The 23,191-nt window shown below is 38.0% G+C and overlaps 4 protein-coding genes across 9 annotated transcripts; 1 reads left to right on the top strand and 3 right to left on the bottom strand.

The window, feature by feature from the left end:
- Nucleotides 1-1,662: 1,662 nt before the first annotated feature.
- LOC119997560 lies at nucleotides 1,663-8,025 on the bottom strand. Of its 2 annotated transcripts, XM_038844685.1 has the most exons (4): nucleotides 7,787-8,025; nucleotides 7,194-7,330; nucleotides 5,928-5,978; nucleotides 1,663-5,234 (listed from the first exon to the last, which is right to left on the bottom strand). In XM_038844685.1, exon 4 carries the CDS (start codon nucleotides 5,050-5,052, stop codon nucleotides 2,113-2,115), a length of 2,940 nt encoding a protein of 979 aa, XP_038700613.1. In that variant the 5' UTR covers nucleotides 5,053-5,234; nucleotides 5,928-5,978; nucleotides 7,194-7,330; nucleotides 7,787-8,025; the 3' UTR covers nucleotides 1,663-2,112. The 2 variants fall into 2 exon arrangements, with proteins under 2 accessions (XP_038700613.1, XP_038700606.1); XM_038844678.1 differs by lacking the exon at nucleotides 7,194-7,330.
- Nucleotides 8,026-8,995: 970 nt separating this feature from the next.
- Nucleotides 8,996-15,452, bottom strand: LOC119997575 (bifunctional 3-dehydroquinate dehydratase/shikimate dehydrogenase, chloroplastic). Of its 2 annotated transcripts, none has more exons than XM_038844697.1 (11): nucleotides 15,300-15,452; nucleotides 14,707-14,948; nucleotides 14,038-14,143; nucleotides 13,191-13,418; nucleotides 12,107-12,453; nucleotides 11,743-11,806; nucleotides 11,498-11,606; nucleotides 11,248-11,391; nucleotides 10,893-11,041; nucleotides 9,543-9,705; nucleotides 8,996-9,366 (listed from the first exon to the last, which is right to left on the bottom strand). In XM_038844697.1, exons 1-11 carry the CDS (start codon nucleotides 15,318-15,320, stop codon nucleotides 9,326-9,328), a joined length of 1,614 nt encoding a protein of 537 aa, XP_038700625.1. In that variant the 5' UTR covers nucleotides 15,321-15,452; the 3' UTR covers nucleotides 8,996-9,325. The 2 variants fall into 2 exon arrangements, with proteins under 2 accessions (XP_038700625.1, XP_038700634.1); XM_038844706.1 differs by having other exon boundaries at nucleotides 13,200-13,418.
- Nucleotides 15,453-16,162: 710 nt separating this feature from the next.
- LOC120002229 lies at nucleotides 16,163-17,917 on the top strand. The gene is made up of 4 exons (XM_038850906.1): nucleotides 16,163-16,501; nucleotides 16,579-17,066; nucleotides 17,290-17,425; nucleotides 17,861-17,917. Exons 1-4 carry the CDS (start codon nucleotides 16,163-16,165, stop codon nucleotides 17,915-17,917), a joined length of 1,020 nt encoding a protein of 339 aa, XP_038706834.1.
- On the bottom strand, nucleotides 17,899-23,179 carry LOC119999460 (tubby-like F-box protein 6). 4 transcript variants are annotated; one of them, XM_038847043.1, is made up of 7 exons: nucleotides 23,055-23,179; nucleotides 20,530-20,874; nucleotides 20,114-20,201; nucleotides 19,853-19,982; nucleotides 19,589-19,768; nucleotides 18,993-19,482; nucleotides 17,899-18,263 (listed from the first exon to the last, which is right to left on the bottom strand). In XM_038847043.1, exons 2-6 carry the CDS (start codon nucleotides 20,830-20,832, stop codon nucleotides 19,008-19,010), a joined length of 1,176 nt encoding a protein of 391 aa, XP_038702971.1. In that variant the 5' UTR covers nucleotides 20,833-20,874; nucleotides 23,055-23,179; the 3' UTR covers nucleotides 17,899-18,263; nucleotides 18,993-19,007. The 4 variants fall into 4 exon arrangements, with proteins under 4 accessions (XP_038702971.1, XP_038702965.1, XP_038702987.1 ...); XM_038847037.1 differs by lacking the exon at nucleotides 23,055-23,179 and having other exon boundaries at nucleotides 20,530-21,037; XM_038847059.1 differs by lacking the exon at nucleotides 23,055-23,179 and having other exon boundaries at nucleotides 18,993-19,479; nucleotides 20,530-21,035.
- Nucleotides 23,180-23,191: the final 12 nt, after the last annotated feature.

The following is a 23,191-nucleotide window of genomic DNA, read 5'->3' as shown; positions in this document are numbered from 1 at the left end:
AGTCACTATCAAAGTCAACAATTGAGGCATCAATTATGAACTTAGACAAATCAATATTGATTGCCGAATCTTCAATTAAGGAAAGTCTTCAATCAATATTGAGTTTGTCAATAAAGTCTTCAATCAATAAAGTAAATCTTGGGTAAATCTTTGACTCTATTCAACACTTAGCACTTGGCACTCATAAAATCCAGAAGGAGAAAAAAGAAAGCCCTTGAAGAGACGAACGGGCTTAGACAAATAACAAACATTAAAGGCCCAAGAGAGGAGAGCTAAACAAGTCTTCAAGACAAAGACAAGAAGCCCAACGCCATTCTTCTTCAACCTTCGATTCTGTAAAAAGCAAAAGCATTTACAAAATAGGAACTATCAGAAACCTGCGATTTGGGAATCAAAGACCTGGGTCTCAGCAAGTTCAAAATCGATATCTTGATTCCCTTTGATTGGCTTGCCTTCATCATAAGTTGGCTCAATTTCAGTATCATCGTCACAGAACGAACCCATTTCGAATGATCCACCGACAGAATCGATAAATTTTCACATCAACTACAAAGCAGTTCGTTTCTTCTCTCTGTGTGGCTTCCCTTCCTCATAGTTCACAAACAATACCCTAAATTTTGATCAAAATCGATCAAGAAAAAACGAAATAGAATCGAGATCAAAGTGAAATAGAAGTTTCAATGGAACATTGAGACAGGAAAGAGAGTGGGAGAGAGGGCTTTGAGTTAAGGAAGTGACGAGGGAAAATATTGAGTGCAGGAAGAGAATTGTAGGGAAAATTGATACGTCGCTGCCAGGTGTGCTGGAGAGATTTTAACTTGTGTGGTGCGGAGAAAATATTCATTAGTAACGGCACACCATGTAATTTGAAATGCAAACTACCTATTTTCTATCATCGATTTTGTTTTTGGTAACCCTAAACGAGATCATACAAATTTGTCCTTTGATCATTCCATATGGACTTAAAATCATACCGTCGGGCCCTCGCGTGCACAAATTTCTCACCTGATGACAGGATAAATTAGACCAAAACTCAAAGCATGGCCACAATGGTGTAACTTCAAATCATACAAGTTTGCTTTTTGAACATTTCATGTGGATTGAAATTCATGCCGTTGAGCCCTCACGCGCACAAGTTTCTCACTTGATGACAAGGTAAGTTAGACCAAAATTCAACGCAGCGTGGCCGAGATCATACAAAATTGTCCTTTGATCATTCCATATGGACTTAAAATCATGCAATTGGGCCCTCATGAGCACAAATTTCTCACATGACGACAAGATAAGTTGGACCAAAGCTCAGCACATGGCCACAATGGTGTAGGTTCAAATCATACAAGTTTGTTTTTTGAACATTTCATATGGATTTCAATTTGTGCCATTGAGCCCTCACGAGCACAAATTTCTCACTTGACGATAAGGTAAGTTAGACCAAAACTCAACGCGTAACCTCAATCCTATTGGACTCATGGACTCAATTTATTTCCATATGTTTGTTAGATTTTTATCTGTGTCAAGAAGAGCATCCTCTTCTAGGCCTCTCTTTTGCCAGGCCAAGAATCCTTCATTTTGCTCTATGTTTCTTGTACATGCATGTCACAGAAACAATGTATGCTTCTTGTATCTTTAGTTCTAAAGAGAACATAATGGATTCAGAATATGTAATACACAATTTCACCTTTCACAGGATAAGCCAGCAGTTTTAGGGACATTAACATATTATGTGACCACTAGATTACAGAGAGGGTAGGGTATGGTGATGCGTCTCTACATATGATTAAAAATGCAAATACAGCATCTAAGGGAAATAGAATTCACAAGTCCAGTGGTATAGCCTAAATATCGAAAGGTTGATTCCTGAGATCAGAAGGATAAAATAAGAACCTACAAGAAAATGAGCCAAGTCACATTTTCTACCTGATTCCTGTCATTGGAGAACAAAAGCGCGCCATGAAACTTGCATCAGGTGCCCCCAATCCACAAGTCGAGAGCAGCAAACCCAACACATAGATGATGCACAGATTCAAACTTCAGGAGGTCTCGAACAATGTTTTCACGAGCTTGTTTCAGAAACCCTTCCGGTAAGGAGGTAATTTTTACCAGCCTGCCAATTCAAGCAAAATAATAAATTGGCAGTGCTTCTGGAGACAGCTCCCAAAAGCCTCTCAAGCTGCCACCTCTTTCTTCAGTTAACTGGAAAGCAGGAATTTGATGGGAGAAACTAAGTAGCTCAACCTTTGGGATATCTTTTGTAACAGCCGAACCCTTTTTCAGTTGAGCCTTGAAAACGGAGTTAAAACCATCCACACGCTCTAAAAGTGAAACTTTAAAGTGCAAATCATTTTCCTCGAGGACATGTACGATGTCATATTTACAGTGCTCCAATTCCAAACATTTCATTGCAATAGTCCAGTTCTTAAACAATGCCCAAACCTCATCCTTCCGAGGGAAAATAAGATATTCATTCTTCTTGCCAGCAGGTTCTGCTCTCATCTGGTGCGAGAAAGTACCGGTGGATGCATAGGACTGTCTATCCTTCGTAATCTTAAATCTCCCACAACCAATGGGCACATAAGTGTCATGCGACTGCAACATGCCAGTTGGCAAGTAGGCCAGCCACTTCAATTGCAGTTCGACACTAGGTTTAGTAACTACTTTCGTAATTTGGCCATAGTATTTAGGCAAGCCATCCTCGTCACAGTACAATGACCAGATCTGACCAACCTGAAAGTTTTCAACAGATTTATAAGTATCGAAATTGCAGAATTCTGGTTCTGGAATGTCGATTTCTTCAAGAGTTCGGGATGGAGGAGCACTATAATCTTCCCCAACATTTCCAGAATAGTCATCACAAGGCCCTAAATGGGATGCCTCCACATCAGAATGGTCCATAAACGTACTTGCTTCAGAACCTATTCCCTGTTTGATTTCATGAGAAGATCTTGAACACAAACCACTGGGGTCAATACTACCTGCTGCCACTTTCAAATCTTCAGGAACATCAATCTCCTCGACACAGTTAGGCAAAGATGCTGGATCTAGTTCAAAGGATCCTTTTGTCACACCTTCTCTTTCCTCACCAGTCAATTTGAAAGAAGGAACCCTGTAGGCAAACCTAAATAGTTCACTTGCAGGTATTTGAAATGTGGAGGTGCCATCTTTAACCATTCGGCAGAAAAGAGTTGCATGGCCTTTCACCTTGCCCAAGTATGCTACATATGCACCACTATCCTCGATGTATTCTGATACGATTTCTACGAACTCGTATTCATACTTACGATTAGTATCTGTGCTGGATTTCCACTTAATATTCCAATTCTTAAAGAGAGCCCAAGTTTCTCCCTTTCTTGGGAGCACCTTGTAAACATTTCTTCGGTTTCCTTTTTCACAGTCCATCAAATGAGAGAACATTTGCTGCTGCTCCGTATGTTCAGAGTGACCAAGTTTGAACTTACCACAAGCAACTGGCAAGCCTTCATATTCATCATCTGGGTTCGGCTCTAGCCAGGTTATCTGAAGCTTGAATCCAGGAGAAAAAACCTTCCTTATTAAAGCATAAAATCTAGGCATGGCCTCCAGTGTATCATAAATGGCCCAGATCTGCCCCACTGCAAAACAATCTTTCTTCCGGTCTTCGTCAAAGTCATGAAAATCAGGATCAGGATACTCAAAAAGCTCCACATCAGGTACATTTCTGGAACATGAATGCGATGAGGAATCATTCGGTGGAATAGAATTTTTCTTACCATCATCTTCTTCCATTGTTTCTGTTCCATTCAGATTCATCGCTTCCTTGATTTTGTTCTGCAGCCTTTCACCAGGACCCAAATCTTCTTCTCGTTTCATCTCCCTTGGAACCGCATTCATGCCAGAAGCCAAACCAGATTGTCCATCCGTTTTAAATTCTTCTTTCTTCAACACATCTCCATCATCATCCTCTTCAACATCACAATGAATTTTGTTCTCTTTCAGATGGCTAGCAGATTGTTCATCATCACTCAAATTTTCATTGTAAGAAACCTGCCGCTTACACCGCTCAGACCTCCTGATGTGCTCTCTATTACATCCCAAATTCTGTCCAGCCTGAATATTATCATCCTCATCAACCATCTCATCTTCCCTGGTATTGCTGTCACTTTCAGTCGCATGACTTTCACTGGATTCTGATACTTGCTTCCTCTTTCTCTTGCCACTCGCCATTTTGGAGCCAGCCTCGGAAGTCTGAGCTGTCTTCTGAGAAACCTCTTTTTTAGAATGCTCGGCACTGAAACTACCGTTAGATTCCCGTCCCACATTGCACGCAACATGGTTTGGTACATCGTTCCGCTGGGGAAATGTTGGCTGTTTCCAGTTCGCTGCTGGAGAAGCTTCTTGATAACCGCAATCATATGCAATGAAGGTCTTATTACAAGCGTGACAGCGTAGGTGTCTATTTTTAACTTCTCTATAGTACTGGTACTTTACAGAACAAAAAGGACAAATAGTCCAGAAAGTGGGAAAACCATTGGAGATCCCTGATTGAGCTGGCTGTTTTGGCTGCTGGTACTGGGGAGTCGAGTTTACAAAGCTGCGACCGGGATTACTCTGAGCTCCAATATTTGAGTTCCTACTTGTCCTCTGAGGAACACGTGAAGGTGCCGACTTGCTTAAACAAGATCTGAGTTTCATGTCAAATAAGGACCGCTTTTGTTGGTCCAAAAGCACTCGTTGGGCTTCCCCTATCAGCTTAAATGCAGCTTCTGCACCAGGGAACTTGTTTTTATCGGGATGGAGTTGGAGAGCAAACTTTCTATACTGCTTTTTGATTGCTGCGTCATCAGCAGTCTGCTCAATTTGAAGAACCTCATACCAGTCAATCTCATTCCCTTGGAATTTGATGTCCGCAGAGCAATGCACATCACAAACCACCAACATCTGAGAAATATTCTCCAGATCAGAATAAAGATCTTGTGCCTTAAGTATGAATTTACGGGCTGACATAAATTCCTTGCTTCGCATCTTGGTCTCAGCAATGCCCTTGGCCCTGATGGCCTCATCTTTATTGCACTCCATCACTTGTCAAGGCTAAAATGAACCCAAACTCAAATTGGTCCACGACAGTAGCTAAATCCAAAGTAATATCAAACTCTCACGACCGCTTCAATACTTTTACATAGCCAAGTTGAAATCAATTCCTTCACATATCTGGTATCCCACAGAATGTCTATCCATGAACTCTCACATCTACATGGGTCCTACAGGATTATGAATAAAAGCACCAATTAAGAGCTTATAATTAACAAGGACAGAGGGAAGAGTGACTAAACGTAAAAGGGGAAAGGCATATTACCTAAGAACATGATAAAAATAAAACATATGAAAAGCTTCGGGACACTTTATTTGTTCAAAAAAACAAACATGGTACCTAACACTTCAATATGGCATCTTTAACGTACTAAATCATACAATTGATTTTGGGAAATTCTATAGTTCATGATGAATCCAACCAACATAAGTTACGAAACCTCATCAAAGATCAAAAAGTCTAAGTATAAGGAATCTTTCTGCAGTGTCCTCGTCGTTTGAATAAAATGTATTGATATAATAAGGCCATGAGCAATTGAGCACAATAAGCAATAAAGTTTCCTATGGAAAAAAAATTGAAAAAAGGCCACAACGGAACCCCAACAAGATGACAAGAGCAAAGAACATACCAATGAACATCTTTTTTTTGAGCAACAAAAAGGAATGAACATACTTTTTAAAAAAATATGTCAATGAATATATTCCATCCCAATTAAACAAAATACATACCAAAAAAAAAAAAAAGAGGCAACCATGGGAACCAAATTTCTCCAATGTTCTGCACTTTTGCAAATAAAATCCCCTGAAGTTAAAGGTGTCGGACAAGAATGTGTGTCAAACATCCTATCCTTTTCTTCAATTACCTTCATCGTATTAACTCTATCATCTTTCTAGTCCCATAACATCCATCTAATCTGCAAAAGAGAGCACCAGTTCAATATGAATTAATATTTGTTTATTTCTTTGAGATAATAAAAGTTGGTACATGAAATATAAGATGACAAAAAAAATTTCGCTTCATGGGCCTTGAACTTACATTTTAACTCATCATCCTGATAATAAATTACATTACTAATTTTTGGGTTCTCCCAAACCTTTCTACATTAACTGTTATAGTTTCATTGCAAGCAGTAGGCACAATTTTTTTCCAGACTAATCTAAGGAACCCTCTGAAACTAGGCTGGCATACCCACAATTTCCTAGTTTGCAAGTGCTCATGCCATCATGGTACAGAAATACAACAGATTCTATCATTTCATATACTTAATGTCTAGTACTCTTACCTTGATGATATTATAATTTTTGTCAGATTGACGTTCTTTTCGTATTATAAGATATAAAGCACGATAGGAAAGAATTTTATGTCCATCATCTCACCCATTAAATCTACAGGAACACAAATATTTTTAACATATCGATGCCATCTCAGTTTTCTTGTTTGTTACTACCCTGTAAAGTTTTTTTGACTATACTGGTTCGGTCTCTTCTATTATGTCACACTAACACTACACTCCTTGATGAGTGGGCGGCATGCACATATATATAACCAGAAAAGGAAAAGACTGAAAACTATAGAGCGAATTTGTAATTCCAGGTTATGATTTGCCAAGAAAGGAAAAGGATGATGAAGATGGTTAGTGCTAAAGGACAAGACACTAGGTATGGTAAATTATACATCAGGCCTGTACTGGGTAGTACGTAGGTTAATAAAAATAGGTGGCACATGCTAGTCTTAATGATTGAATCACACCTGGTACCAAAGCCCAAAACACGGGTCAATGCCTCGTGGATTGATGAACCGGGGCATGATGCGTGAAATGAGGTGGAGAGATATCACGATGGGGCCAAGTGACATGGGTAACTTCATGCAACAGCCAGTCTTCCACAATGAAGCCTAGGCTAGTGAAACTAAGCATATACAACACACTATAAAGTCTAATTGTCACCAACAAGAGGTGACTCGGTTGGCAATCGGCTGAGTTAGACATATGTGTGCCCAAGATTCGATTCCAACTGTAAACATATTTCTCAGTGGTATTTCAAAAATAAAAAAGTCTAATTGTCCTTTTAAAACTCTGCCGTGTCTAACATTCACTTCAAACCAACCAAGGGGAAGGCATGTTACCTACCTTCCAGTCGTTGAAACTCCTAAACGGTGCCCTCCCATCCCCTCCTCTCCCCTCTTCCCAGCATATGCCAAAACATATACCCTCCTCAAAAACGAGTAAACCCCCTCAAACCATCATCGCGAAAAATCTCCAAGCACCTATGGCACAAAACCATCATTATCCAAAGCCATTTTCATTTTGCTTCCGAAAGAAAACAAGTGACACTGACAAGACACAATAGCAGCAAGGGTGATGGATCAAAAAAATGTCGAACTCAAACCATAATTATACGCCAACTCAACAGTCGAGGATAAACTGCAAAACCCTGTGGTAAAAACCAAAGTCGGGTACCCAAAATTCAAACTAAATTATAAACCCATTTCAAAACTCAAAAGTTTCAAACATACATACATGGATGCATAAATAACGAACATATATACATATCTCTGCGAATACATACATCAGAACCAATTCTGTGCGACTAAAAGTAGGGTTTCTCGCATCAAAAAGAAATTTAAGAAAAACAAAACAAAATTCAGTTCATCAAGGATGAACTAAATCGTGAATGTCAACGTCTAATAAAGCAGTATCAAAGAGAGAAATAGAGAGCTTACTCCTTCTGTATCAAAACACAGTGAGAGACCCAGACCCAGAAGAAGATGAGAGAGAAAGAAGAGTTTAAAGAGAGGAGTTCTGGGTGGCAAACTGGCAAAGTGAGAGAGAAACTGGAACTATCGGAAATCGAGGAAATCAACATTTGTCGTACTTTGACTGCAAATTTCTCTATTGCCCACTCTCCACTCTCTGGTCTCTTCTGGGCGGGACACTTGCCTTACGTGCCAATTTTTGGTGCAATTGGGTTGAAGTTAAGGGGTAGTTTTGAAATAATTGCTTGCCTATAAAATAACATTACAAAAGTAGCATATATGTTGGTGTTTTAATGTTGTATTAAATGCTAGTATATATTATAGAGTATCATGCAATTCATCATAAAAAAGAATCAATCAATTATCAAATTGTTATACATGTCAAGAAATTTAGAGACAAGTTCAATGCTAAAAAATATATATTAAAATTATTACATATTTAAAAATTTAAACAAACTATTACCATCTTGCATTCAAAACTTGTCCAACAAACTAATGTTATGAAGAGTGAGATCGTATTTCTGTGAAGAGTATAAGGTTTATGGTATATTTGGAATATGACTGAAAAATAGGAATGTTATGAGGTTTTGGGAATTAAAGGTAGCATTTTCGAATGTTAAAAAAAACACTATCTTAATACTACTTCAAATGAGGCGTTTGATCGCTGCTTCAAAAATTTTTAAGCATACAAAGAGGTTAAAAATTATAATTAGTGGAAGAGATTTTTTTACCCCAGATGAAACTCTTTTGAGAGTTTTTGTTTTGATGATTATGTTGTTTTATTGTAATTTTTATTTTTAGCAATAAAATTTTTTGCCATAGAAATAAAAACACCCTTTTACTCTAAATCCAAGTGCACCCTACTTTCATTATAATTTAAAGAAAACTAATTTTGATTATATATTTCAATAAGAATATCTTAATTAGTTTTTTATACTCGTCGTATTCTATCTAAATTAACTAATGCTGTGGAAAAACCTAATTCGCTTATTATTAATCCTTTTAAGCTACTAATATAAAACTTCCAAATATGATTAAAGGGTATTAAGAGTTACACAAACAACATCTAGTTTATTATTAAAAAAAAACGACGAGAAATTAGGAATTACCAGGCAAGGGTTATCCAAGCAAATGTGGCAATGTGTAAGTAACTTTCAATCATGTACGACAATATACTGAAGGGGCTACAATTCACTCTTCATATACTCACAAAGCAAAAGCTGAAGCCAGTCTAATTGGGCATTCCATGGAGCAGAAAAGCAATAATATGTTCTTCACATGCCGTGAAATGGTAAAAGATGCAGTACTTGAACAACCCAACAAGTTTCATATTTTTTTCACTGAATAATACAAAAGAATAGATTACATCTCCAACACCCCTCACCAAATAAGGATACCAAAGAAAAGGGAAAAAAAAAAGGTCCCCAAATTATGGGGTTGAAGAAAACAGCTCGATATTGAGCCACAATGAAGCGTAATGTCCGCTACAAGACTGTCCAATTGTTATTAGTACTTTGCCATAGTTTTCATAAATACTTCCCTAGGCGCTGCAAGCAGAAATGAAAGAATAGAAATGTATGAGTTATGCAGGAATCAAGTGCTGCAGTTTAAAAATTAGTTATTAGTTTTCGATATACTATTATATCATTTGACAATATTATATCATTGGACAAGAGGTAGTGCAAGAACACGCTAAATACATACGAGCTTAACATTATCTTACCAGGCAATCCAGTGAATCTCTCATACTGCCCATATGCCTGTCCAATGAACATCTCCACACCTGATACAGTCACAGCCCCAGATTCTTTTGCTTCCCTCAAGAGTCTAGTTACTTTGGGGGTGTAAACCGCATCAAAAACGAGTGCGTAATACCTCAGAGCATGCTGCATAAACACAAAGCCAATTAATCTTCTTGCCTTTTGTTGGGTCTAACATTGTGCATTCTACAAATATAATTCATCGAAACAAATTTTTAATAACTTTGAATATCCAGAATACCAAAGGGATTCCACCGCACTGCCTAGACCTAGGTCCAGACTCCAGACCAATCCAAATTTCAAGAATTTCCTACTTTCAGCATGTCCACATAATATGTGAGGAAAAGGTCTACGACTCTACAAACATATTGCATGTTCCCAATTCCGCCCACTAAGGGAGCCTTGTGCACGCTTGTTGTTTACCCATATTCTACAATGTATAAGCATGATTTTTAATAATGTTTAGGGTGGGAAAGCTCTCCCGGAAGGCAGGAACAAAAGAGCAAGTTGAGCTGATGCAGAGACTGCAAGGTTCCATAATAATTAGAACAATGATCCTAGGTTGGCTTGAACTTGGGTTGAGGCCTAAACCAGTAAAAATACCCGCCAAATTCATCACATTACTATGTTAAGATTTCTCAATACTAAAACCAACATCTGGGTCTTCACAAAAGAGAACCACCAAGGTTAGCTTGGACTGCAAGTCACACTGGATCAGTTCAACTCAAAACCTCGTCTCTCACAGCCTTACCAGATGACGTGTCAAATATAAGAACCACTTAAGCGAGACATGTGACTGCAAGATACAGTGAATCAGCTCCTTCCAAAACCAATTTTTTGTCACAATCTTACAATGGCAGTACTCAAACTTCATGCCAAACCCCACTTTTTGCCGGTTTGCCCCCTTATCATTAAGTATGCATTCCTTACCTTAATATTCCAACAACCCAAGCTAACAAAACGATCATAAGAAAAATTGGTAATGATAAACAACTCTCGTGCATAAGACTCCCGCAGTGGACGGGGTCGGTGACAAAAATGTACACGGACTAGCCCCACAAAATATGTGGAGATATTGTTTCCAAGAATTGAACCTGTAACCTCTAGGTTACATGCCCCTGCAACTGCCATTGGGTCATTTGTTCGACTGTGATCATACCAAGAATAACTAATTAAAAATGATTACCAAGCAAATCAATTAATCGATTAGTGGAAATGTAGAGAAGATCAACACAATAATAATTCAAAACATTTTTCATTTTCAGGATCACATGCCATTTGTTATGGTAGAGGGGTATAGTATAAATGCATACCTTGGCTACAGGCGTGTCGTCTACTTTTGGCTGCATTCCAATAGATGTTGTGTTTGCAAGAATCATACCATCTTCTGGATGGAAGTTATCTAAATCAGCAAGCGATATGGCATCTCCACCAACTGTGTCTGCCAGTTCTCTGGCTCGCTCTTAAAGAAAATGGGTAAAGCAAAAGGTACTCCATAAGCACCAAAGTGTTGATTATAATGAAAACAAATATAGCCATATTTTATTATTCTTTAAATCATCAAAAAACTATGTGTCATCAGATAAAACTACAGCTAGATATGACAGGAAAAAACAAGGGATAAATTGGTAAAACAAAGTAGAGCACAAAGCAATATAAAGAACTCACCATAAGTACGATTGGCGATCACAACCTTTGCCCCCTTTTCTTTTGCACCATAAGCTAGTGCCTTCCCAGCACCTCCAGCACCAATGACCACAAACACTTTACCGGATAGGGGTGAACCAGCTGCACCACTGATGTTATGCGAACCTTTACAAGATCAGGAAAAAAAAATTGTGGAGTTAAAAAAACACCTTTTATGAAAGGAAAAAATTGTTAAAAGATATATGCTTAGGTGGTGAAAGACAATGTAAACCTCGTAAACCATCCTCAATGGCAGAAATAGCGCCAACATAGTCTGTATTGTAACCAAACAGCTTTCCATCACTTTCTCTCCTCACTATGCAATTAATAGCTCCTATTGACTAGAGATTCGACCAAAGAAAGGAAAGGGTCAACTATGCTCATGTACACTATTAATAAAATTATGTACATCTCAAATTTGTAAGACTCCAATGAAGATGGTATTGCAAGCATCAGAAGATAAAAAGATTATCAAACCTTGGCAACTGGGTCCACTTCATCACAGCACTTCACAGCAGCCTCCTTGTGAGGAATTGTACAGCTGGATTAGGATCAAGTTACACTATGCCAAAATTTATTTTATGTAATTGCAACTAGCACTATGTCAATGGGATACAGTTACACAAACTGTGTATGAATTTAATTGTAAATCACATAAAAACTTGGAGCATAAAAACATTATGATAAATGGATCCTGTCAGCATGTTAATCAGTGAAGTACCAAAATTGCTATCACAAATAAGAATCTCCAGAGACATGATTTTAGTAAAACACGGCAAAGAGAAACAATTACAATTAAAGAAAAAACAAATGACTATGAAAATGCATCCATCAATCGAACCTGAATCCAGCAAAGTCTGTGGATGAGTAAGTGCGAAGAAAATGTTCAAGGTCATCCACTAGCAAATGCACAAAAACCCCATTGAAACCAACTGACTTAAACGCTTCATTGTATAATAAAGGTGATTTGCTGTGGCCGACAGGTTTTCCAATGATTCCAAATACTTTTGTATCTGGTCCTATCTCTCTGAGGTTGTATAGATTCAACAAATCCTTGATTGTTGGTTGACCAGGAGCTGAAACTATTCCTGACTCAAGGGTACCAAAAGTGAGGTAACCACCAAATTTGGCACAAAGTATCCGGGAAATTAAACCTCTCTCGCCCATAACTAATCCAATTATTGGAACCTGAAAATTCAATTTCTGAATAAATTAAAATATACTTCTAACCAAATTTGGCACAAACTTCTGCAGTTACTATTCACTATTGATAATAAATAAATAAGAACCTGCAGATAAAGAGAAGAGAAAGGAAACCTAAAGATTGGAATGCCTTAAACTATTGATGTCTTTGTTTTGTGCCTAAGCTTTGGCTTAAGTTTCCAAGCATTTGCTAAGAATCTCACTTTCAAATATTTTCCGAAGGCAGATGTAGTTTTCATATTTTTTGAGAAACCAACAAAGATGAGAAGCAAGAAAAGTATGTCCTAATTTAGGAGAAAGGGAAAAAACAAAATTTGGGACCTGTAGTGGCTTCCGTCACACACCTTATCAAGCCTATTTAATGAGTTAATCACCGGTCCCAGACAGAGAACTTCGCATACAATAGCCTAATTACCAAAAACAGTTCTTTGTGCCATCAATATCTGCTTTCTTTCATTCTAACTTTGTATTCATAGGAGGATAATATAGACTTCAAGGTTCGACAACTCCCATACACAAGGAATGCAGTGGAGGTGGGGTCGGGGAAGGGCATACATATGCAGTCTTAACCCCCTTCTTTTGTAGAGAGACCGTTTGATTCCAAAAGTTGAACCTTTGACTCCTTACACCTAGGTGGCATCGAAGCAACTTTACCACTTAGGCCAAGGTTTGCAGTTAGGAAGATAAACTAAGAATTTAACAAAGCACAGCATTTTACATACGCAGCGTACTTGGGAATGGACTGTTATTTGAAAAATGCGAGCCACGTCACAAATGTCCACTGCAGTTGTTGCAATCTTCACTATATCAGCTCCAGCTGCTTGTATTCTTGCCACAAGGTTACCAAGATCCTCAACAGATGGAGTATTTTGATAATTGTGAGAAGAAACAATAAGTTTGAATTTTTCAGGTTTCTTCCCTCGTATGGAGTCACTGAATGTACGAGCAACCTTTGACAAAAAAGTTGTAAGTAGTTCAAAGTGAGTAACTCTTTAACGTTCCCAACCAATTCAAGATGTAAACAGCACAAGGACAACAATTCATAAAGTTGATATTACAAAGTACAAACATCATCAATTCATGAATCCTTCATCATATAAAAGAATATATGGAAAAGAGAAAATTGCATCCTTGAGAATATCCCTCAGCTTTTACGGAAAACATAAAATTTTACGAAATAAGAAACTGAGGCTGTCAAGTTGATACAACAAAAACTTCACAACCAAACATTGAACCTTTTGACAAGGGCTAAATTTTAAATGAAAGATAAATAAATGTAAATACATGCCATATCAAAGTTCATAAGACAAAATGCGTCCCTTTGTATGGCGGAGCAACAAATTTTGCTGAAAATTGATAAGCACGTCGGATTTGAAATTAAGGTGTTTAGGGCTTTCTATAGTTTGTTTGTGCATATATTGTACTACAATTGGTTATGATATCTTAACAAACTACTCTTTTCTTTCTAATCATAAATTATATACCGCTCCAACCAAGACAGATTTGCCACTTATAATACACTATGCAAATGATGAAAGCATATGAGGTTACACATTATGGAAAAGCAACCTGAAGCTCTACGTCAACGTAATCAGCTCCCAACTCCATGGCTAACCGCAGTGCATCCAATCTCTCATTTTCATCACCATCATACTGGCCACCTTCCCATTTTGGTCTAGAAAAACATAAATATGAGGAGTACTTCTTGAGATGTTCATAATCATTGTTAAGAAATTGATCATCAAAAGTATGAAAAACAACTTGGCAATGTAAATAAATAAGTTACTGGAGAAATGAGCCAGTCAACATCATGACTTCAGGAATACACTGGATATATTACTTGAAATGTTAAGTACATACCACTAATAACAACTCGGCATGAAGTCATATGCAGATATTTACTAAAATCATAGATCTCATACACTGAGGGAAAGTAAAGAACAAACTGGTATGACAAATATTGTACATCGGCATGAAAAAAAGGCTGCATGATAGTTCCAGGGCATGTTGACTTAGAATACTGAAGGTTATTGACAAAAAAAAATTCAAAGCCAATACATAGAAAATTGACAGCTGGAAACCCTTTAAAAAATCTATTATTTATCAAAGATCACAAAAAGGAGCTCAGCAGATACGCAATTGAGCACTCTCCGAGCAAAAAATTATAGGAAAACAATCCAAAACGGCACTGCTTTGATAACAAATTAAGATAAAACATAAAGCCATACCACAACAAACCTGTAGGTGAACAGAGTCGGCAATGGACTCTCTTTGATTACAGTTTGCAGATCCTCGTAAGGATTGAAGCTCTTCAAACTATCTAATCTAATCTCCACCAGATCACCACCACTAGCTTTAGCTTTCCCCATATCAATCACCATCTCACCAACTGAATCCGCCATTATTGGAACACAAATCAAGGTCGAATTCTTCCTAATTCCACCACTTCCAATTTGCAGATGATCGGCAGAAGAAGCAAGCTAGAAAATTCAAACAAACAAATCTTCAAAAAAAAGAAATCAAACAAAGAAAATTATCGTAACAAGAGATCAAAGTGAGCCTACAACTCGTAAGATTCACTAAAATTTGTCGTTCTTTTCCTAATTCCCTGTCACAATCAAACTGAAAACCAAGCACGAAAAATCCATATATATATACATATGTATGAATGTAGTACGTTCAAGCTCAAAATTTTCAATCAATTAAACTTCGTTTTGAATCTGCAGATTCTGCAGCTAAATAAAAAAAAAATTCCAGGAACAAGGATTATCATCTGTTTGGTCGCCAAGAAAGCAACACACGACACAAGCTATGACGATCGAATGACTTACCGTAACATTGCCAGACTCCATTGACACACCTTTCTGCGCTGCTGCTGTCGAAGCGATAAGGTTTGGTGTTAAATGAGTAGACGGAGGTGGGAGTGGCTAGTCAAGGACAGTCGTTGGTGGGGTTGGTAAACTGGTAAGAGTAAGATGGGTTGTTCCTCGCGTGCTGAGTGCTGACTTGGAAAGCCAAACCTACCCAATGGTAATGGGCCTGGAATCATTAAATGGGCCGAAAAAGAAAGCCCATTATAATGATAAATCATTAATATACACCTTCATTAGTTAATATATTTGTCCGATCCAGATTGAATCAAGTTTGAACATAAGTTATTCGTCTGAAATTTAGATCCAAACACAAAAAATTTATCCAATTTAAAACTATATCTAGGTCCAAACATAGAAATCTTATTTGGTTTATTTATCCGGACTCTAATTAGGATTAGGTTATTGTCCGATTTACTTGTCCAAATTTAAAACAATTCAAGTTTGATGAATTAGATATGTCCGAAATCCAAGCCGAATATATAAATATTTCATAATTTATCCGACCCGAAATCCACCTCTAACCGATTTTTTGGCAAGACCCACCACATACACGAACGCGCGCGCCGATCAGCCCACCATTTAGGTTCATGTCTTTTCGTCTTCCTGTGACCGACTACTCTTCTTCGTTGTTTCTCTCTCTACTTCTCCTGTTATGATCAAACACAAACCTTTCTTGAACCCTAATTTACAAACCACGCCGTAATCAGTGCCACAGCTGTGGTAGCGTGGTGCGTCTTGTGAAGGGTATAGCAAACGAAGAGCTGAAAGCTGTCAAGCTGTCATGGCGTGCTTGGGCAGAATTTTCCCGGATGATTTGGTGAATGAAATTCTCGAGACCTTGGTGTAATCTTATAGGAAACCCTAATTTTATTTCCAAGCACCATCAGAAACAAATTACTCTCGATGAAGGTGTCGGCACTGTCTTTGTGGTGTACAATGATAAAGTAAATAATTATAAAGCAACCATCACAACTCTCAACCTTGATGGTGTAAATAGGCTCCCTCTCAAGAAACCATCGTTTAGATCCATTGATGGATGCTTTAGATACATAGCAGTGTGTGGTCCAATTAATGGCATACTCTGTGTTTATGCTAGTTTGCCAAAGTGTGAGGATATTATCCTTTGGAATCCTGCTACAAAAGAAATGAAGACTCTAGCGGTATTGGGTTTGGTTTCAATCACAGAACTAATGATTACAAGGTGTTAAGGTTTGTTAGTTATCCTTTGATTAATCAGGTTGAGTTATTCTCTCTAAAGAGTGATTCTTGGAGAGTGATCCCCGGTATGGATGTTTTCCCATGGTTTGGCTATTACAGCACTTACAAGGATGGAGTTTCTTATTGCTTGGCGGCTGAAGGTAGTTATCTGGTGTCAGATCCTGAATGCATCTTGTCATTTGACATGGACAATGAAGTGTTTGAGAAACTGGCACTGCCCTCGAATATGGAGATGTCTGGTTTTTCTTTACTTGATTTCATGAATGGAAATCTTTCTCTAGTGCTTTGCCCAGATGAGGATATGGAGAAATGCTTTGATATATGGGTAATGACTCAACATGGAGTCAAGGAGTCTTGGGTGAAACAAGTGAGTATTGGACCCCTTTCAGGAGTCGAGAGGCCGGTAGCATTTTCAAAGAATGGCGGATTGTTTCTGGCAATTAAGAAGGGGCAGCTGGTCTTGTATGACGCCCCTACCAAACAGTTGAGGAACCTTCCACTTCTTGGGTATGCATATCCGTCGCAAGTTATAAAATATGAAGAGAGTCTTTGGTTGGCTAATTGTATTGTTATCTTGTTGCCGCAACTAACATGAGTAGTAATGTGAAGATTGCATTATATGATTCTGCTCAAATCCTTGATTCTGGATGTTTGGCTTTTATGTGAATATTGTTCAATGGAGGAATGGCAATACACCCTTAGTATTGTGGACTAACAATTCTCAATGAAGCAAAGACAAATTTGAAGAAAGAAACTCGTATTACTATATATGGCCTGCTGCCCTGTCAAAACCTTTTAGGATTTTTTGGATCTACTTTGTTTTGGTTGTAATCCCTTTAGCCAAGCGGGAGAATTCTGTTGTTTTGGTTAATGGGTTGTAGTTGTCATTGCCATTTTGATTTCATGCTTGTGATCACAAAAGTTCTTGGTTGGCTCATTGTTTTCGTGTCGCCATGGTTAAAAATGGGTAGCTACTTTGTGCTGTATAACACAGATCCTTTTTGTCAGGAAATGAAGTTTTGTGTTCTTGGTTTTTTTGGCTTTTATCTTTCGGAGTTATGGTAGTTAGAAAACAATTCACTCTGAGATTCTTGATGTTTGATGAAATCTGAAAGACTGCTAGAAACCTGATTCTGGACGGGAAATTGTTCTGAGCAATGTAGTTAAATTACGTACGGGTTTAGCTGGACAAGAACAAAGTTTGAGAAGGCCAAACTTTGTCTTTCACAACGTCTTCATGTGCTATATAATACATGTAAATTATTCTACTCTTATTCCTTAATTTGCATGATTAATAATAGGATACAAAATACTATCAAAGACTGAAGATCCGAGATGGTTTGATTGCAATTGGCTAGATTAGGCATATGTGTTCAAAATTCGATTCCAAAACATATTTCACAGTAATATTTCAAAAAAAAAAATGGAGTAAAAACTGTTTTGCAGTTTTTGGTCTCAGAGGACTAACTGATAAAACAAAAGGGAAATAATTATATACAGATCATGATTTCACGTATCTAAAATTCAGCACTCTCAATCTGTATCACAGGCTGACCAAACCCAGTCCACCCAGCACATCAAGACCTTGAAACCTATTTAGATCTGAACTGCACCAGCCAACAGTGTGAGAACCATAGTGCATCCAACGACCCAAACCCCCAAAAGGAATTTCAATGTTTGTTCCAACAAGACCAAAAGGGAAAGCTGTTTAAAGAGCGGCAAGCATTATAAATCATGAACCCAATGATATATACAAATAAACAAACACCACCCATGCACAATACTCCAACAGTATGCAGACTTTACCCCCTGTTTCCTAGAATTGAATCTGTGACATTTAGGTTGCACCCAGATAAACTCAATGATAGTAATAAAAAAAACTAATATTAATATTGATGATGATGATGATCAGCCATAAAGTTCGCCAGCATATTGTACCAAAACACAAGTGAGCCACTGACCCACAACATTATATTAGTAGACGATTGCAACAGAAAACTTCAGCCAACCAATCACTTGCGCCATTGCGCAATCTTTTGGAAAGAGTGCAAACAGATTTAAGGAAAAGCAAACAACAAAAAGTCCCACCAAAAGCTGCCCGCAGCAAAAAAATATTGTGGCCAATTTCACACCATTAGATAACAAAAGGACGCCCAGATCATTTACATGATTGCAGGTGTCTAGACCAAATGAGAACATATACATTCATAAGTACATGCAGAAAATTTTTCCACTTTCCACAAGTTCATCCAGTTTGAAAATGAACTTGTACTTGCACAAAGCAGCAGAGCAGCTACAAATCTCATTTCACACTTTTGTGTCATATTGTAAAACCATTATGGTTGTGGAAAATATAACTGTTTTGGAAGAGAAGTTCTATATCATTACGGTTGTGGAAAATATAATATATTTTTTGAAAGAGAAGTTCCATACCTGTTTCATCTCACATCATTCACAAGCAATCTTGGTGTCAAAGCTGCTGAGGCAGATTGCAAACGCTTGGAATGCAGAAATCGGGTAACGATAATCCATGGTAAATAAATCCTTTCCTACTTTTCCAAATTGGAGGACAATCTTCTCATGTTCTGGTCCAGCTGACACATTTTCTGGAGAAGCCACAAGCTGAAAGTTTTTCACCGAAGCAACTGTCACTCGTCCATGGAAGTTCAAACACCAGCACTGGAGTTGCTCATGCCACCTAGGAGCCTTGTTTTTCAACACCAGAGCTCCGTCTTTCTGCCTGTCTACAGATCCTGATTGAGAAATCTCCATACGGTTTGATTTTGTTCGAGAAAATGAGATCGATGGAAAGGCATCTACATTGCTAAGAGAAAACTCGGTTTGCATGGGGCATATTCCACCAGGTCCAATAGCAGTGACAGGAATTGCATCCATAATACATTGCATTTTTCTTGGACCCCTTCTTGTTAGATGAAAAAGATAAACATAAGATACACCATCCATGATCATAATGTTGCACTCCAGGTAACAACAAAGAAAACAACGAAGCAACAATACCAAATTCTTACCTGGCACCTAGCACATTTAATTCATAAGAGATGTGTGCGACTGGATAATTTCCAGCAGGAACTCTCGGTGAAACTTGTTTTGCATTAACTAGCTTGGTGGAAGAACCTTTTCTCATCTTAGCTCCAGCATGAGGGGGTTGTGCATCGTAGACGGTGAACTTGGTGCCCAAAAAGTTTGATCTATCCAAAAGTAGGGGTAAATAATCAAATTACCGCAAGAGATAAAATAATCAAAAGACAGACTATATGCATGTTACAGTGCACCTCAATTTCCCAACATAAGTGCTGCTCCCCTTAGACATATCATCAGCATCAAGAGAAATGATATAATCAGAGCAGGTGGGACGTCTATTCTTGCGTGCAGCAAGCAGGAATTTTCCATCATCCGTCAGTGCTGCCACAAAAAAGTTTGGGCGGGCATTAGTTCAATTGACTAGTAAGAAAATCTTACAAAACAAAAGAAAAAAAATACATATATAGACAGCTTGAAAATGGACTGGACCATTTAAAGCAGCAAATGCTCACCATTAGTTAGACCAAGGTAAAGATTATATGTTTGGGTTGATCTACACCGCTTTATAAAGCATCGGACGAGAATATCCCTCGGACCAGGCTGAATAAAGGAACAAGCATTAAGCAATCAGCAAAGGATGATCGTGAAACCTTATACTCAAGAAGTCTCTACTAACGACAACCTACGTTTCACAACACTAAAGTTGAAACAAAAAAAATATCTCTCAATGAAAAAGGAGGCGATCTGCAAAAGTAGAATCTAGTAATTACAGCGGACCTGCAACATCCAAACTATAAGTGATCCTAAAGAGCTTTCACCACTTTTTGTGCGCACTGAATGACCAATTCCAAGCTCAATTCGGTCTACAATAACTATTTTCCAACCAAATTAAACATCACAAAATAACGTGTATGTACTGAGGATGTACCTGTTTGAGAGATATAGGGAAAGTGAGCTTCCCAGAGATCTCCGGTACCTTGGCAAGATCCTTAACGATCTGTCTCCAGCTCCGGCAGACACCGGCGCAAGCTACCACGCTTTTCCTGGTCGGCCAGCAGCTCTCCGATGCCTCAATTCTTACCAACACCTCCCTCAACATTTCCAGCGGCATGTTGGCCCAGAAGCTGCGCTGATCCTCCTGGTTTCCTCCTTTCCTAGCCGCCTCCGCCGCAGAGCCCCCTTCAATCCCGGCCCGGCAAGAACGAGACCTCATGATGCTCATAATTGACATTTTGATCAATCCCCTGAATAATTACCTCCTCTTCTTCTCTAACTGCGAATACCAAACAAGATTTGATTTCTACTACTGTTCATGGTTAGACTATAAACTATAAATAGACAAATTAGGGCTACAAAGTTTGGGATATTTGTGGAGAAACAGAGAGAAATGGAGAAAGAGGACCGTGTTTGTTTGTTTGTTTGTGCTCCTGATAAAGCTTTCCCCGTTAGCACCAGACACTAGTGTGGATTGTGGAACCGTGATAGATGGCAGTGCTTGCCACGTCAGCACCAAAAATCTTATTCTTATCTATTATTGTTATAGATAAAATAAATAAAATAACCCCAAATTTCGTATTTCATGCTTTTATTTCATTTTCCTAATTTAAATATTTTCCTAATATGAAATTGGATTTTAAACATTTTAAATCATGGTGATATTGAATATTATTAAGATATGTGCAGACCGAAAAGACGGAAGGTTGATGATTAGTATTAGCTAATCCTTAGGGAATGATAAAGATAAATATCTGGAAAAAAAATCTACTCTTCCAATCATTAGCTTAATGGAAGTGGGTCCCATCGTTTACCGGAGGCCATCCTTTGAGTCGCAGTCCACGGGCGGAGACCATAAACATGCGGCTGCTTCTTTTGTCCCTCATTTTTATTGTGTCCCCTGATTTCAAACTACTTTGCAACTATTATTTTTATCGATCGAGAACGATATCATCCAAATTTGTTCTTCAAACATTTGATATGAATATCCGAGTGCACAAAAATTTCCCAACTGACGATAGTGGGACATCACAACCAGCAAATTGTACTCTTCATATTTCACTTTTCCACAAGAAATTGTGAGAGGAAGGAATTATTATAACTCAGAATATTCTCATCATGACCAAAAGAAAATACTAAATTCTCCCAAGCAATAATTAACGACACAAACAGAAAATTCGAACCGAAGGGAGCTAAAAACAAAAACACATGTGCACTCACGGAGGCTGGAGGACTTTTTGTATAATGTGGTTGGATATTTCTATCATATTGTCAACATCAAAACCAGAAACCAAACAAGATAAGCTCAATAGGCCGAAGTTTCTGTAGTGTTCACAAGTTTGCTAAGACAAATGAGAGAGACATTCCATACGACAAATAATTTAAATAGCTGAGCTTTCTATAAGAAAGCCATTCATTCCAGTAGAGATTATCTCAAGACAAATAATTTAAACTCTAGTAATATAGTTACTACAATTGACATGAGTTACATGCTTAAATATGATAACATAGTTTTCTTTCCAACTTAATGGGGCAACCAAATCGATTGGGATCGGTATTGGTATTGGTCCCTTCCTAGTTCCTATCTTGTTTTAAAAAATAAATATAAAAGTAACTTTTTTTTTTTGATAACCGATAACGACACCATACAAGTTTGCTCTTTTGACATCCCATATGAGCTTAAACTCTAGCCGTCAGGCAATCCGACACATAAGTTTCTCACCTGACGATATGATAAGTTGGGCCAAAACCTAACACGTGACCACAAGTGTATTGCTCACATTGGGAATCAAACTCAATACTTCTAAAGTTCATACGTTTGGGCTCCACAGAGATTCACCAACTTCGCTATCATAAAGATATGATTCTCTATCTATGCTTCGATGGAAGTTGTTGTTAAGGTATGTTGCGAGGTGTTAGTCTGGGTAAGGAAAACTTGAGTCCTTCAAATGAAGGATTCATCAGGGCCAACTCAACTATTTGGGAAACGAATGATTGAACAAAGGAATAGTAGCATATATTAATCAGCGTAACTAAACCGCTGACTTACAGTAATTAATAGAAATAACAAAATATTGTAATCAACTTCACATCAAAAACCACAATTTAAGGACAATGGTATAGGACAGTGACTCGCCACCTACCCTAAACTAAACATGTGCTATGCTTAAAGTTTAAAGTCCACTATCATCCACTACAAAAACAAGGATTCTTCCTTATTTCCAACTGGGTCCTCTAGTGTTAGGCCGCTGTCACCTAAGCTTGAGCATATACTAATCTAAGATTGGCAAAGTGAGTGGAATTCAATATACCGGGGAATGTGATTCTCAAATATCAATTATGAACTGTCATTACTGTATCAGAGGTCTAGATCCTATAGAAGAAAGACTTATTCATCACATGGAAAACAGGAGATTCCAAAAGATATACTACTGTATTACAAAAATATTGAATTTGTACCTTTAGTTTCCCTTTAGACGACCAACATATCCCACTACCAAGTTGCTCCATGGATGGTGTGTGTTGGTCATGTTTCCTGGACTCCAGAACACAAACCCAGACCAAATTTCATGGAGTTTAAAAGCATAGTACTCAAT

This window comes from Tripterygium wilfordii, chromosome 1 (genome assembly GCF_013401445.1).
Source record: "Tripterygium wilfordii isolate XIE 37 chromosome 1, ASM1340144v1, whole genome shotgun sequence".
NCBI lineage: Eukaryota > Viridiplantae > Streptophyta > Magnoliopsida > Celastrales > Celastraceae > Tripterygium > Tripterygium wilfordii.
Note: the sequence above shows the minus strand (reverse complement) of the source record. Positions and strands in the feature narration are given on the sequence as shown.